Genomic DNA, 13416 nt, shown 5'->3' on the forward strand with positions numbered 1-13416 from the left:
GATTGGCTGATACGGCGATCTAGATGTTTTTCATTAAATAAATCGCAAACTTCCTGCTGCGTTCTAATCTTATCCCCGCATCCTATAAGAATTAAAATTTCAATTCTTTGTGTGACAGTTAAATGTGCCATAATACTTTAAATTCAACAATAATTTTTATATCGCTTACAATACTTAGGAAGTCGGTATGACAGTGACACTTTGTAAAGATTTACACCTACATGATCCATAAAAAACTTCAGGCATTTCGAAAAACTAAATTTGATAACGTTTTTGCTTTATTTTAATTGATTTGGGTTTTCTAACATTCAATCGTCATTTACTCGAAAACTTTCTTATGTAAGGTGGCAACATTTTAATACTGTCGGATCGGCAATGAAACGATCTTTCAGAATCAAGAAAAAAATAGGGGGTTGCTATTTAAAAAAAATGTCGATGACGTCATTACTCGAAAACAAATGACGGTTGAAAATCACCTTTTATGCTAAAATATGTATTTTTTAAATTAAAAATCGACCTGTTCGAGGATTTTTCCTAAAAGAAATTTGTTTCGTTTTTACTGAATTTATTCCAAAATTTAGGCGCGTACTGTATACCCTTCCCCGTCATAAAGTGCAATAAAATGTCTACTAATGACTTTTTCGAGTTTTCAGTTTTTATAATCTAGTTCGACTGGAATATTAAGATTTATTGACCCCAATCAAAATACTTGCATTAATTAATGTTATAATGAACAGAAATAGGAGTAAGAGTAGTTTGGTAATTTATTCCTGAAATTGATTTTCAATTATTTAATCCACTTGTAATTGTTTGAAGTTCCCGTAACACCCAAAGAACCCATCTTCATCGTATTTCTCAGGACGTAGGTCTTCATCCACCTTCCAATGCTCCCTTTGGTCGAAGAAGTCTTTATATTCTTCAAATTTTTTCAAAAATCTCGCTACGAACAAACGTAGTTTAAAAATGCAATCTTTTCAATCAACAAACATTACCTTCTAGATCGTCTAATGACTTTTCATTGCCACCATAATCCGAGGGTAAGACGTCCTTGTCTAAGGACGTCACTGCTGTATCTGTACCTTTATGAACAATAATCTGCAAGAAGAAACATTAAACTCAATCAAATCTTTCTTGTTGCCTGATACTGCCTTACCCTTTCTGCTAGTTTGGGTTTAATTATAGTCTTAGCAATGAACAGGGTCTGATCTATGGAACTGGGAGCGTTTACCAGATGGACGGCTACCGCTCTAGTGGTCAAAGACCTCTGAACGGAACAGCAACAATTAAAAACAAATCTAATTATGTATTAGACACCGCAGACTTACTTCTGCTATTATAAATATGGTCTTGATGAACATGGGCGTCATCTTCACCACGTGTCCTATCTTGACGTTCTCCAGGTCGAAGATGATGATGTGACCGCTGCACATGTCCTCGAGGAACCTGATTTCCACGACGTTCATCAAGTAGGCGAAGCAGGCGTAGGCATCTATGTCCATGGGATTGTCAGTGGGTTTGATCTTCATTATAAAGACCCTGTTTAGGTCTTTATTCAGTTTGGGCATTGGTACGAAGCATCTAGAAAATTGTAGGTTGAGAAAATGATTTATTGGGAAAAAACATGAACAAATGTTGCAAAACTGAATGGAAGTATAAGAAGAAAAACTAGAAGAAATCGTCAAAATACTCACACATATCTTTGTGCTTGTTTTATCCTTTCGGAAAGTGGATGCCAGTTGTTGAAAACGTCCGGAAATCTGGCCCTCAGAGTAAAATACATGTCAATTTTGGACTTTACCTTCTCTGTATTGCATTTGCCAAGTATTAAAAAACTCTCGATCTGCCTATCATCTGAAAAAATCGTTAGTAGCTACTATCATGTAATCATTTAGTACAAATACTCACTTAACACTTGAGGCAAATGGGGCTGGGTCTTCAGCCACACTTTGAGACCTTCCACATCACTTTTAAAGCTTTCAAGCGTCTTATCATAGACTTGTAATACTCTTTCCTTTACTTTCAGATCGGAACATTCTTGGAAGTAGCTCATTTTGGAAATATAAACTAGAAATTGTGAAGTCCAACATGAAACCACTCGACAGAGTGTTTAGTCAGTCTCTGTAGTAGACGTAGAACACTTAAATTTTACCTGTGTTTAACTATGCAATTATCGAGGAACATTTATTCAAAATTCATGTACTGCGAAAGGTTAAACAGTATTTGCTATAATAGAAACGACTAATGGAATGTTAACTATAATTAAATACGAAGGAAATTTTTTATTTCGCTTGAAATTTGTCACATATTACGTTTTTTATGTTGGTAGATACTAATAGCACTGATAAGAACAATAATTGTTGCATAATAATTGTGTTTAATATAATCTAAATGAACTAGGTTTGATCAGTGTTTAACTTCAATTTATTCTTTTTATTATTGCAAGTTCTTTAAACGCAAGTACTATTGAATCAAAATAACACCTTATACCTTTTATTAAGAAAAATAAAACAATAGATACATAAAATAATAATTTAAAATGTTGTTTCAAATCACAAGTCGCAGTCAATCAACAGAAAGTTTCTTGAAATTTCCGTAAAACCCTAAAATATCGTCGTTTTTTAAAGGGGCTGGTCTCAGTTCTTCATTGGGTTTCATTTTTTCAAGGGCATCAAATCTTTGTTGGTATTCCTGGATTTTTTTCTCCCACAGATCTGTAACACACAAGCACAACTGAACATTAAAGAAAAAAAATGGATATATTTGGCAAGTTATACTATAAAGGGTGTGTGTGTCCCAAAATTCACGCAAAATTTGAATTTTGCGCTATTTGTGAGATAAAATGTTACCAATGAAAAAAGAAAGGTGTGACAACTAACAGTTCAGAGTTATTAAAAATGTTTTTAAAATAATGAAGGTTTGGTAGCTACAGTTTGCAATTTTCGTACAAAATGTGGTCGAAATAGTGATTTCACTTCAGCAACTGCAAAGAATTGAAATCTGGCGGTCCATCAACAAGTCGTTCAACACAAAAACATGGAAGCAGTTCGTGAGAGTGTTGCTGAGAGTCTGGGTACATCAATTCGTCACCATGATCAAGAACTGGACATTTCTAGAAACTCTCTGCAGCGTATTTTCCCGAAAGACTTGCATCTTCATGCTTACAGTTCAAGTTCAATTGACTCAAGAACTGAAGCTTACTGACCCACGCAGAACGAAGAAAGTTAGTTGAATGGATTATGGAACAACAACTGGATGCCGATTTTTCGAACATAATCATCTTCAGCAATAGGCTCGTTTTCATCGTGATGGTTTCGTTAATCATCAAAATTGTTGCATCACAAAATCCACGAGTGATTCTTGAGAAACAAAAGCATCCACACAGTGTCACCGTTTAGTGCGGATTTTGGGCTGTAGGCATCATAGTACCATTCTTCTTAGAAAATGCGGTTGGTCAGGCAATAACAATTAATGATGTTGGCTATCGTGACATGATAATCCAGTTTTTTGTGCCTAAATTGCAACATGTGGATGTAGAGGACATGTGGTTTCAACAAGATGGTACAACATACTATACAGACAGAGAAACTATTCAATTACTGCATGAGTCATTTCCTGGTAGTGTAATTTCCCGTTTTAGTGATCAGAATTGACCCCCCAGATCATGTGATTTAACGCCGTTAGACTTTTTTCTGTGTTTTTTTTTAATCTAACCAACAAGCCCACGACCACCCACACCTTGAAGGAGGGCATTGAGTGCTGTATCGATGAAATTCAGCTGCATTTATGCAAAGAACGAAATTTTTTATTTTCTATTGGAGAAGATCTCCATAATAAAAAATGACGTGAAAATTTATTCCTATTTATTATTTGAGAGCGGATTAATAAAATATCCAAATAGTTGCGTATTATTTTTTATAAAATCTGAATGAAAATCTTACTCGTGAACATCAGTTTTTCTATAATATTGTAAATGCAACTAAAAATTTCCAAATGTATTTAGTCGTTTGACCTTAAAAATTTTGCCTGCGGCGCTATTTTTTTCTTTCTTACCCATCTAGTAAAAAACCCACAGGCCTCACCTATTCACAATGTCACGAACCGCCACTGGGGTAATAAGTCCGCCACTGGTTCCTCAGAGATATTTAAAAAATTGTGATATATTTTTTTTATTTCGAAAACGAAACGAACCACGATCCATATTAATACGAAACATTTTGCTTAAAATTATTAGACACAGATACTTATATGTAGATAGATTAGATATAACATATATCTCGATTTGTTTTCGAGATATTGAGCTGAGTAGTTTTAAATCGAACCACCTATATACTAAAAGTAGTTAAACTTTTGACCTCTGAAATAGATTTGAGCTTATTTTGCGTTTCTCCTTGTTTATTTTCTATATCCAATTGAACAAAAAAGAATTGCGGGTACAAGCGCAGCGTATTAGCATTTTAATGGGAATTTGTAAATGAGATGGCGCCTACGTTTTATTTCAATCAAAATATTTCAAAGGCAGTAGGAAGCTGGCAATTACCGTCGATGTTTAAAATCTATGACGGAAAAATACACAGCGGAAAGCCAGAAATTAAATATTATGAGCGGTTTAGTCGATTATTATAATGAATATGTATTTATAAAATTGGGGAAATATCAAAATTTATTTGGAATAATTAAATTGGAAATTTAAATATTTTGATTTACATTTATGTACTTGACTATTTAACCGTACGTTTATTAAATTGGTAAATATTGGAGAAATGCTTCAAATGGGTTGAAACTGGTATATAAAATAGAACAATCCAAGTGAACTCTATTAAATTTTTACGATAATAAAATATTCGGTAAAATATATATAAACGAAAAGTTGGGAAAATAAATCAAAGATGTAAATTAAGAATTAATGACAAAATTTACTTTTTATGCAATCAATAGCATTCTTCCATATTTATAGTTGTCAAATCTAGCAATAATTTTGAGAATTTCGAACATATATATGGTTACAACTTTTTAATTTTTCAGTACAGGTATTTTTCTTATTTTAAGAAAACAGAAATGGTTAAATGAGCAAAAATATGCAAAATTTTATGCCGATCACGGATTCGTTATTAAATTTAGAATATTCCGAATAGTTCCGAGAATATTCAAAGGAAAGCGATTTTATGCTATTTCTTTTTCTAGTCGTATTTCACTTGTTTTTCAAAATTTTAGGACAAAAATATGTGGTATAGTCTTTTCGAAGTCAGTTAAACATGTATAAAAAAGTCTAGCAATAAAATTTAATGAGTCATAGGCGTCCCTAAAAAAGTTTTCTGCTAAAGGTAAAAAATTATAATAATTTGTATATAATGTGTAGAAAATTTCTATTATATGTTCATTTGGCCAACAATATATTTTAATTATNAAAAAATCGCTAATATAGATTCTGGATTTTTCAGCCTCTGAATGTGATCTAGTAGGCCTTAGTTTAAAAAAGAACTGGACGGCGCTTGGCCCCAAAATACACTTTTCCCCCCCGTACATTTCAAAAAAAAATTCGTCAAAATCGCTCCATAAATAAAAATGTTATGAGGGTGGCCCGCTTTCAAATGGGTCACTCTGTATATGGTTACAACTTTTTAATTGTTCAGTACAGGTATTTTTCTTATTTTAAGAAAACAGAAATGCTTAAATGAGTAAAAATATACAAAATTTTATGCCGATCACGGATTCGTTATTAAATTTAGAATATTCCAAATAGTTCCAAGAATATCCAAAGGAAACCGATTTTATGTTATTTCTTTTTCTAGTCGTATTTCACTTGTTTTTCAAAATTTTAGAAAAAAAAATGTGTGGTATAGTCTTTTCGAAGTCAGTTAAACATGTATAAAAACGTCTAGCAATGAAATTTAATGAGTCATAGGCGTCCCTAAAAAAGTTTTCTGCTAAAGGTAAAAAATTATAATAATTTGTATATAATGTGTAGAAAATTTCTATTATATGTTCATTTGGCCAACAACATATTTTAATTACTTATGTCCTCAAACAATTTCATTACAATAATGGTCCGTTTCAAAAGGTTTCCAAAATGCCATGTTGGAATAATATTAGTAAACAAAATATCCCTCTTATTTCTCCCTTTCGCAATTGTAATATGAATGATTAATAGAAGGTGCCAATAATAAATTAAAATTACCTGAATCACACTAAACTCCGCATTGCTGCACTGCACTGCTAGGCAATTTGTTAACCACTTGTCAACAACTTAGATTTATTGCCAAGTCGCTCAGTGCGGCTGTGTTGTACGCCGTTTGCGCGCGCGCATTCTTCAACTGGGCATTTCTACCACTTCCAGGTTTAGTTCGACCAGACCTGTATATGGGTATGGCCAAATAAATATGGGAACAAGTTCTTCAAATATTTTAATGCCGAGTTGCTGAGTCAGCGACCGAACCTGGTGCATACCGCCAAACTCTTGGTTCTTCAATTGAGATCGGAAAGACTATACAAGAAAGAGACTGGCACTCGTGAAGTCTAATACGAAAGTTTTGCATCACCCGCGTCAACATTTGAATTGGGATTACGTCCGAATATTACTTTTCAGTTCGTCCAAAGTTTGCGGTTGATTGGAAAAAACTTTTGACTATAGGTAGCCCCATAAAATAAATCACAAGCAATAATATCCGGCGACCATGCCGGCCAGTTGAGGTCCCCAAATTTCGAAATAACGCGACCAGGAAACATTCTTGGCACAATTGCCATAGTGTGGAAAGTGTGCTGTTGAAGTCATAGTCGTCAAATATCCACATCAACATTACGAAGTTGTTTAAAATTCGAAATACCTGCTGATACAATACCTTTCTCAAATAAAACCGACCCAAAAATTGTAAAGGCTGATATTACACACCACACAATAACTTTTTCGTTATGAGGTGGTACTTCGTGCAATTGCTGAGGATTTTCCGTCGCCCAATAACGAAAGTTACGTTTGTTAACATAACTTGACAGATGAAAATGAGCTTCATCTGACATCAGCAAGCAGTCAACGATTTCTGGGTTTTCCTAGGTGGTTACAATAGAATTATTATTCTTGAAAATGGATATTCAATTCTGCCTAACCCTGTACTTGTAACATGTACCAGGCATCATCAGTTGCTGCTTCGAATTCTTATTGACAATAATTGTATTTAAAAATGATGAATATAATGCTCATGCCCAAATTTAATTTGTTCCTAGCTTATGCATACTATTTAGTATGACCTAAATCGAGATTTCAAAGTTGTTCCTACGTTTAACAAACTGTATTTTACGTTTTACCTACCGTTCAGCTCAGACAGCGTCATTTCGTCCCCTCCATAGTCCTTGGGAACAATCTCTTTGGGTAAATATTTCAGAATAGAGTTGGATTTGTTGTGGACATTGAGCTAAAAAAGTTGTTCATTAGAAATATACTTCAACGTAAGCACAAGGATTTTGGAAGGATTTTGTACTTACCCTTTCCACAAGTTTGGGCGAGATGAGTTGTTTGCATACCGACAAAAGTGTATCGACGTAGGACGGGGCGTTTATGATGTGTATGGCCTTGACTCTGTTGGAAAACACTTTCTGAAAAATCGAGTTTAGTGATAGCATAGCAAAGAATTACAAAGGAACTTACCTCCAGCACTATACTAGCCTTCTTGATGACAACAGGGGTAAGTTTGAGAATGTGTCCCATCGTGAGAAACTCAAAATCGTATATTATCACATCGCTGAGGGGGATGTCTTCCTGCACCCTGATTTCGGCTATGTTGTAGGTGTGAGCGAAGAAATCGTATGCGTCAAAATTGTCGGCGTCTTCGTCTACGAATTTTATGACAGTTACCCTGTAGCCATCTTCTGTAGTTTTTGGCAATGGGCAGACGTACCTAAAACAAAAAAACCAATTAGTAGGGATAAAAGAAAAAATAATAATTTGTCAACTTACGTTTTCTTTCTTATCTGTTGCATATGCGGCAGTTTGGGATTTTTGTTCTCGTATATTTCGGGAATCAGGGATCTTAAGGTGTAGTACATGTCAAGTTTTTGTTTTGTTGCCTCTACGCTGAATTTATTGTTAAACAGGAAGTTTCTTATCATCGTGTCACCTAAAATTTTCCGTTAAAAATATTATTCCATTAAAAATACCCTTCACAACAAAACGTTTAACCCAACAGCCCGAATATACTTTCCCAAATGATTTTGGTTTTCGAGATCACATGACTTTTCCCTGCTTACGACTTATGAAACCGTTCAATCTTGAATTCCATCCTACACCCATCTTATTGTTTAATACCTTTTAACCCATAAAAAGTACCAAAACCTGCCATAAGATTTTTTGCTGTTTGTGGGATGTGAAACCCGTTAATAATTATTTCCATCTCAAAGTGTGCCCTAACCGATCACTACCGACACCCTTTGACCAACTGATAATTGAACCCCTAACCTCCAATTCTAACCCCGGGGTTGGGAAGGTGGACTAACCCTTCTTTGTTCACTCCTCGAATCATCCTGCCGTATGAATTATATCTGTTTATGGGTTCTGAAACTGTTTGATCATGAATTTCATTTCCCAGCTACCTTAATAATCACTACCCAATGCTCTTAACGCAAAGAGCAAAAAGTCATATGGAAGGATTTGGTACAGAGTGGAGGGGAGGGGGAGTTTCAGTTTTCGGAGGTTGAAGGATATTGAGTAGTGAACATTTCGATAGCTGTGAGATGAAATTCACAATCAAATGGTTTTATAACCGGCAAGCAGAAAAAGTCACATGTCGGGCCTTGATACGGAATGGGGTTGGTCTACCCCTCCCAACGGTGGGGTTGGGTTGGGTGGTGAGTGGATCAATTGACTGGGGTCGGCGTCGGAGAGTATCGGGTAGTGATCGTTTAGGTGGATTTGGGATGGAATGTACGATCAAACGTTTTCCCAACCAGTAAGCAGGGGAAGTCACATGACAGGTTTTGGTAGTTGATGGGGAGGGAGAGGGATGGGGGGTTGAGTGTTTCGGAGATTATAGTCTTCAGCTTAGTTAGTTAGTAGGTGGCTATAGGTTCGGTTACAGTAGTAAAATATTTCAGTAAGCCTATAATCTGTCAAGTCAATCCCCCTGACCTTTGGGGTGGTTTTGGGGGGTTTGAAGGGGTTGTAGGGCTTCGTGCTCATTGAGACTTTTGATCAGCATGATGAGGACTATCAAAATAGTTTCATAAAAATTCACCGGTGTTCAATTTCCATATGTTTTGTGCGAGGTTCTTTAGTAGTGTGACTTATTTCTTGATTTTTGAATATACATACTTACAACACAGCGCCACAAACTTTATAGGTTTATGGGCTTAGGGTTTATGAGTTCGGAATTGAACGTATTAGCCTCTTTTGCATGTAAATGTATTTCCAGATTGATATAATTCGCAAAATGTCGGCCATATATCGAATTGTTAGGCATTTTTTAAGCTTATTGCAAAATTTGACGTGATAGAATTTTTGAGTTTTAATTCATGACCAGCGACTCCAAAAACATGTACGATCCCTACTTCCGGGTACCGATGAGTTTAGGTTTGTGTTTGTGTCAGTATATTCAAAAGTTAAACTACTAAATTTCAACATGCGGTTTCTCTTCTAAGATGAAAAATGATATCGGGATAAAAACAAGGGCGTTTTAAAGAGTAAATATAGTACTTTAAGACCTTATTAATGGTGTTAGCAAAAAATTTACCTATCCATGTAATATAACCTCAAATATGTCAAAAAATTGCAAGTTTGACACTTTTAGGCTAGGATATCTCGAAAACCAGAGCCAATTGAGAAATTTGGACCTCGGATTCAAATTCAGCTCATCAAAATCCTTCGGAAAAGTACATTTTGGTTTCTGGGTTAAAGGGTAGGTCTTTTGTTGGCCTATGAATTACCTACTTATCCAAAATAAAAACTAAATATAACGCAGCCACACAAAAAAAGTTCTGTAATTTTCATGCGACATATGTTATCCGTAGTATTTTTGCCTCCTGATCACGAAGCCGGTGTCAGAATCACATCACAGGAATTTCCTAACCTCAAATAAACCGGTCAAAAATAACAAAAATTCACTAAAAAGTGCTAGAAAAAAAACAATTTTTTTTCTATATTCAAATGTTCATTTATATGGTTAAGACCCTGCCGTACGTGGACCCGCTGTCAGAATGGTCAGATGGTTCTTTTTCTAACCTCAAAAAACGGGTCAGATCGTGGGCTATGGGTCAGATGTCACGAATTTTAAAAAAATAACAGATTCGCGCCAGATTTGGTATATGGGGGTTTTCGGGGTTATATTATCAAGCAACTTCCCTTCTCCTGTACAATTAAAAATATTATAATAAGGCAGCAAAATACAGGATGTCTCTTTGAATGATTGCAATGTTTTAGAATTTCAATATATAAGTGTTGTGTTTTTATATTAATTATATTTACAGGTATCAATGTTAGTTTTTATTTTGGATTATTATTTATCACTACCTGTTTACTAAGTATTAGTTAGAGCATATAATCCATAGAGTTAGTGTTTCCAGCAATATCAGCAGTTTAGGAGTCTTGTTTGTGAGATTAGACATCATTTGCATACCTAGATTTGTCGTATCGAAGAACATCGTTTATCTTCATTTGATAATATTATAAAAAATAACATTTTTTAAATTTGTTAGAATTAGCTTAATATATTTTACAAAATTTAAAATTGAGTAAAAAATAATCGTTTTTGTTGAAATTTCATTTTCTAATATACAGGGTGGTCACTTTTAAGGTGTACACCATTAAGATCCCCTGAACAATTAGATTTGCAGGGTTGGTTAAATTACAAAAAAGTTGCATATTTTCAAGCCATTTCCGATTATGAAAAGAAATTGGAGATAAGTTGCACCGTTCCTGAAATAAGCTGAAAAACTATTCCAAACCTCCTAGATAGTTATGTCTTCATAACCAACTTTTGGTTTTTGTTTATGGACGCCATATTGGATTTTCATTTATTGCCAATTTTTCATACTAAAACGTAAGAATGTCAAGCTTTTCACTTATTGAATATTGTGCCAATATGATTAAATACCGAGAACACTTGTGTACTTTTTTATAGCAGTAAATTATAGTTTGTTTACTTTTAAACAGAAATGTTTTTTTTTCCATGGCTACTACGATCGAATTAAATAAATAATAAAAATGATCCTTTTTGACGCTTAATAAAATCCCTTCACCTAAGTATGATACATCGTTAAACTCGAAATTGAATGCTTCATCTAATGGTGCACGAATCCAATATGGCATACATAAGAAAGTCAAAAGTTGGTTATGAAAACGTAAGGATCTAGGAGACTGGAAGATGTTTCAACTATGCTCTAACTTTAAAAGTCGTTGAAGTAATTAATAAAAATAAATAAAAAATTAAAATTTAAACACCCTGTATCTCGGAAACGAAGCATATTTCGACCTATGTTTATATGAACTTTTTTTTCACAAAATAACTCCGGCAACCATCCCCTAAAATATTTCGTAGTTATTTACGAACATCCTGTATTTGGTTAAAATTTGTACTTATGGCTAAGACACTCTGTATATGTTAAAAACTGAAATTTCTATAAAAATTATACTCTACCACAAAACAAATAAAAAGGTGTTCGATAAAGGCTAGCAAACGCTGTAAAAAACTTTTTACATTGAATTTAGTTAAAAAATTGTCTACTTTTACAAGTGTTGCGTAATTGTAAGAGGTCGAGACAAGTCAAGGCTTATTGTTAACAACGACTGCTAAGCTGGATTTGTGTAACAAATTTCCCTAGACATTCTAAAATTATGTAGTGGATATGTAATTCTAACATTTATTGCAAGATTTTTTTACGAAAAATGATACACCTTGTATTCTGTGATGTAAACAGTAAAATTCAATTTAGTTTGTATAGTCTACTAATTTTACGTTTCAATTATCACGATAGCTATGACAAATAATGTCAATGCTTCTTTTGTTTCCTTTCTACTTTTTTAATTGGAAATCAAAACTTCTAGAGATTCAGTGTCATCATAAAAATATGTATCAAAAAATCGTCTCTGAAAAATAGGATCACAATGACAACACAATATATAGAGTGTTGCATCTAAATTTATTTAAGAAGATCGCTGTTTTGATTATATTTTTTTAATTTTGGAACTTATATTGCGAATTTTGAAAAATGCTTTTACTTACTTGGCATCTCAGGCAAATGCATCTGGGTCTTTAACCACTTCCTCAATATATCTAAGTATTCCTCCAGATTTTCTTCCGTTTTGTTGTACTGCTTCAGCACCAGAGCAAGCTGCCCCTTGGGGTCTTGAACCAGCAAATTTTTGGTATCCATATCACAAAACTGTTACACAAAAATTGTTTTAAACTCTCTTTCGAATACTAACTTGGGTTCTAGAGCGTTACACACGATGCGTCAGTCTTTATCCATAAATACTGATAAACAAAATATATATTTTAACAACAATTGTACCTTCCGTACTACGTAAGTACTTGCAACACTAAGAATAGAAACTTATGGTACAGTTCCAGCGCCAGTTATCCTTCAATAATAGAAAATGTAACCGCCGCACCACTTTTCTTATTGCTCTTGCACAACGTCCATTTCAAAGACATTGACAATGAGGAAAGGCTATTGCGAAACGGCACCTTTGTCTGTCAGATAGCGGAACAGGTTATATTATCGCTTGTTTTAATACAACTGCATTTTTTATTAGAGAACGGATTAGTGACTAAGAATAGAATACTATCACGAATCGAAAAAAAAATCGTAGTAAATTAACTTCGATACGGATTGTTTTACAAACGATAATACTTCGCATATTGGCCTTCGTTTTGAACGCTTGCATACAGGGTGTCCGGAAGCGAATGGGCGGTAATTCAAGGATACTTCCTTGGATGAAAATGTACTGATTTAGATCAAGTTGATGTAATTGTGCTTCCTTTAGTTACGGGCCCTTTGAAAATTGTCTACATCAGTTTCAATATTCCAAAAAAACTCGGCGGAATTCTATTCTAATTTTCTATACTTTTACTAAATTTTACTAAATATATACATACAGGGTGTCCCGGAAATGGTAGGCAATCTCTCGGATATGGATAGATAATGAGAAAATAATGTCACAAGTTCATATAAAATTTTTTCCTCCGGGCTCACCCTGTAGAGTTATTAGCTCTTGAAGTTGAGAATTAAAAATGGGTTTTTTGCTGTAACTTTTGTATTTTTCAATATATTTTGAAAATTATTTGGCTGGATCTATAGGTTTTGAAGCTGCTTTGGATGATAATATGAAATCTTCGATAATAATTATGGGGGCCCGGGGGCAAAGCACCCCCCACCAAAATTTCTAGAAAAAAAATTTTTGTTCCACTATACCCCAAATTTTCCATCATTTTATAA

At 34.2% G+C, this 13416-nt stretch overlaps 2 protein-coding genes across 3 annotated transcripts; both read right to left on the reverse strand.

Moving 5' to 3' along the window:
* Positions 1-713: 713 nt before the first annotated feature.
* LOC108903746 (alpha-tocopherol transfer protein-like) lies at positions 714-2166 on the reverse strand. 2 transcript variants are annotated; one of them, XM_018706032.1, is made up of 6 exons: positions 1906-2159; positions 1692-1851; positions 1326-1578; positions 1154-1264; positions 993-1095; positions 714-940 (listed from the first exon to the last, which is right to left on the reverse strand). In XM_018706032.1, exons 1-6 carry the CDS (start codon positions 2048-2050, stop codon positions 792-794), a joined length of 921 nt encoding a protein of 306 aa, XP_018561548.1. In that variant the 5' UTR covers positions 2051-2159; the 3' UTR covers positions 714-791. The 2 variants fall into 2 exon arrangements, with proteins under 2 accessions (XP_018561548.1, XP_018561549.1); XM_018706033.2 differs by lacking the exon at positions 1154-1264 and having other exon boundaries at positions 1906-2166.
* Positions 2167-2477: 311 nt separating this feature from the next.
* LOC108903747 (alpha-tocopherol transfer protein-like) lies at positions 2478-12648 on the reverse strand. Its single transcript, XM_018706034.1, has 6 exons — positions 12201-12648; positions 7946-8105; positions 7637-7886; positions 7474-7584; positions 7301-7403; positions 2478-2711 (listed from the first exon to the last, which is right to left on the reverse strand). The coding sequence occupies exons 1-6, from the start codon at positions 12349-12351 to the stop codon at positions 2563-2565; spliced, it is 924 nt and encodes a 307-aa protein (XP_018561550.1). The 5' UTR covers positions 12352-12648; the 3' UTR covers positions 2478-2562.
* Positions 12649-13416: the final 768 nt, after the last annotated feature.

Source organism: Anoplophora glabripennis, unplaced genomic scaffold (assembly GCF_000390285.2).
Source record: "Anoplophora glabripennis isolate ALB-LARVAE unplaced genomic scaffold, Agla_2.0 scaffold169, whole genome shotgun sequence".
Taxonomy (NCBI): Eukaryota; Metazoa; Arthropoda; class Insecta; order Coleoptera; family Cerambycidae; genus Anoplophora; species Anoplophora glabripennis.

Excerpts from the sequence above, each read along its gene's own strand:
- LOC108903746 (XM_018706032.1), bottom strand. The coding sequence starts at position 2,050 with ATGAGCTACTTCCAAGAATGTTCCGATCTGAAAGTAAAGGAAAGAGTA. Across the intron at positions 1,579-1,691 it reads AAACAAGCACAAAGATATGT|ATGCTTCGTACCAATGCCCA; the intron begins GTGAGTATTTTG and ends ACAATTTTCTAG. Across the intron at positions 1,265-1,325 it reads CCATATTTATAATAGCAGAA|AGGTCTTTGACCACTAGAGC; the intron begins GTAAGTCTGCGG and ends TGTTCCGTTCAG.
- LOC108903747 (XM_018706034.1), bottom strand. The coding sequence starts at position 12,351 with ATGGATACCAAAAATTTGCTGGTTCAAGACCCCAAGGGGCAGCTTGCT. Across the intron at positions 7,887-7,945 it reads CAACAGATAAGAAAGAAAAC|GTACGTCTGCCCATTGCCAA; the intron begins GTAAGTTGACAA and ends TTTTTGTTTTAG. Across the intron at positions 2,712-7,300 it reads GACGCTGTCTGAGCTGAACG|ATCTGTGGGAGAAAAAAATC; the intron begins GTAGGTAAAACG and ends TGTGTGTTACAG.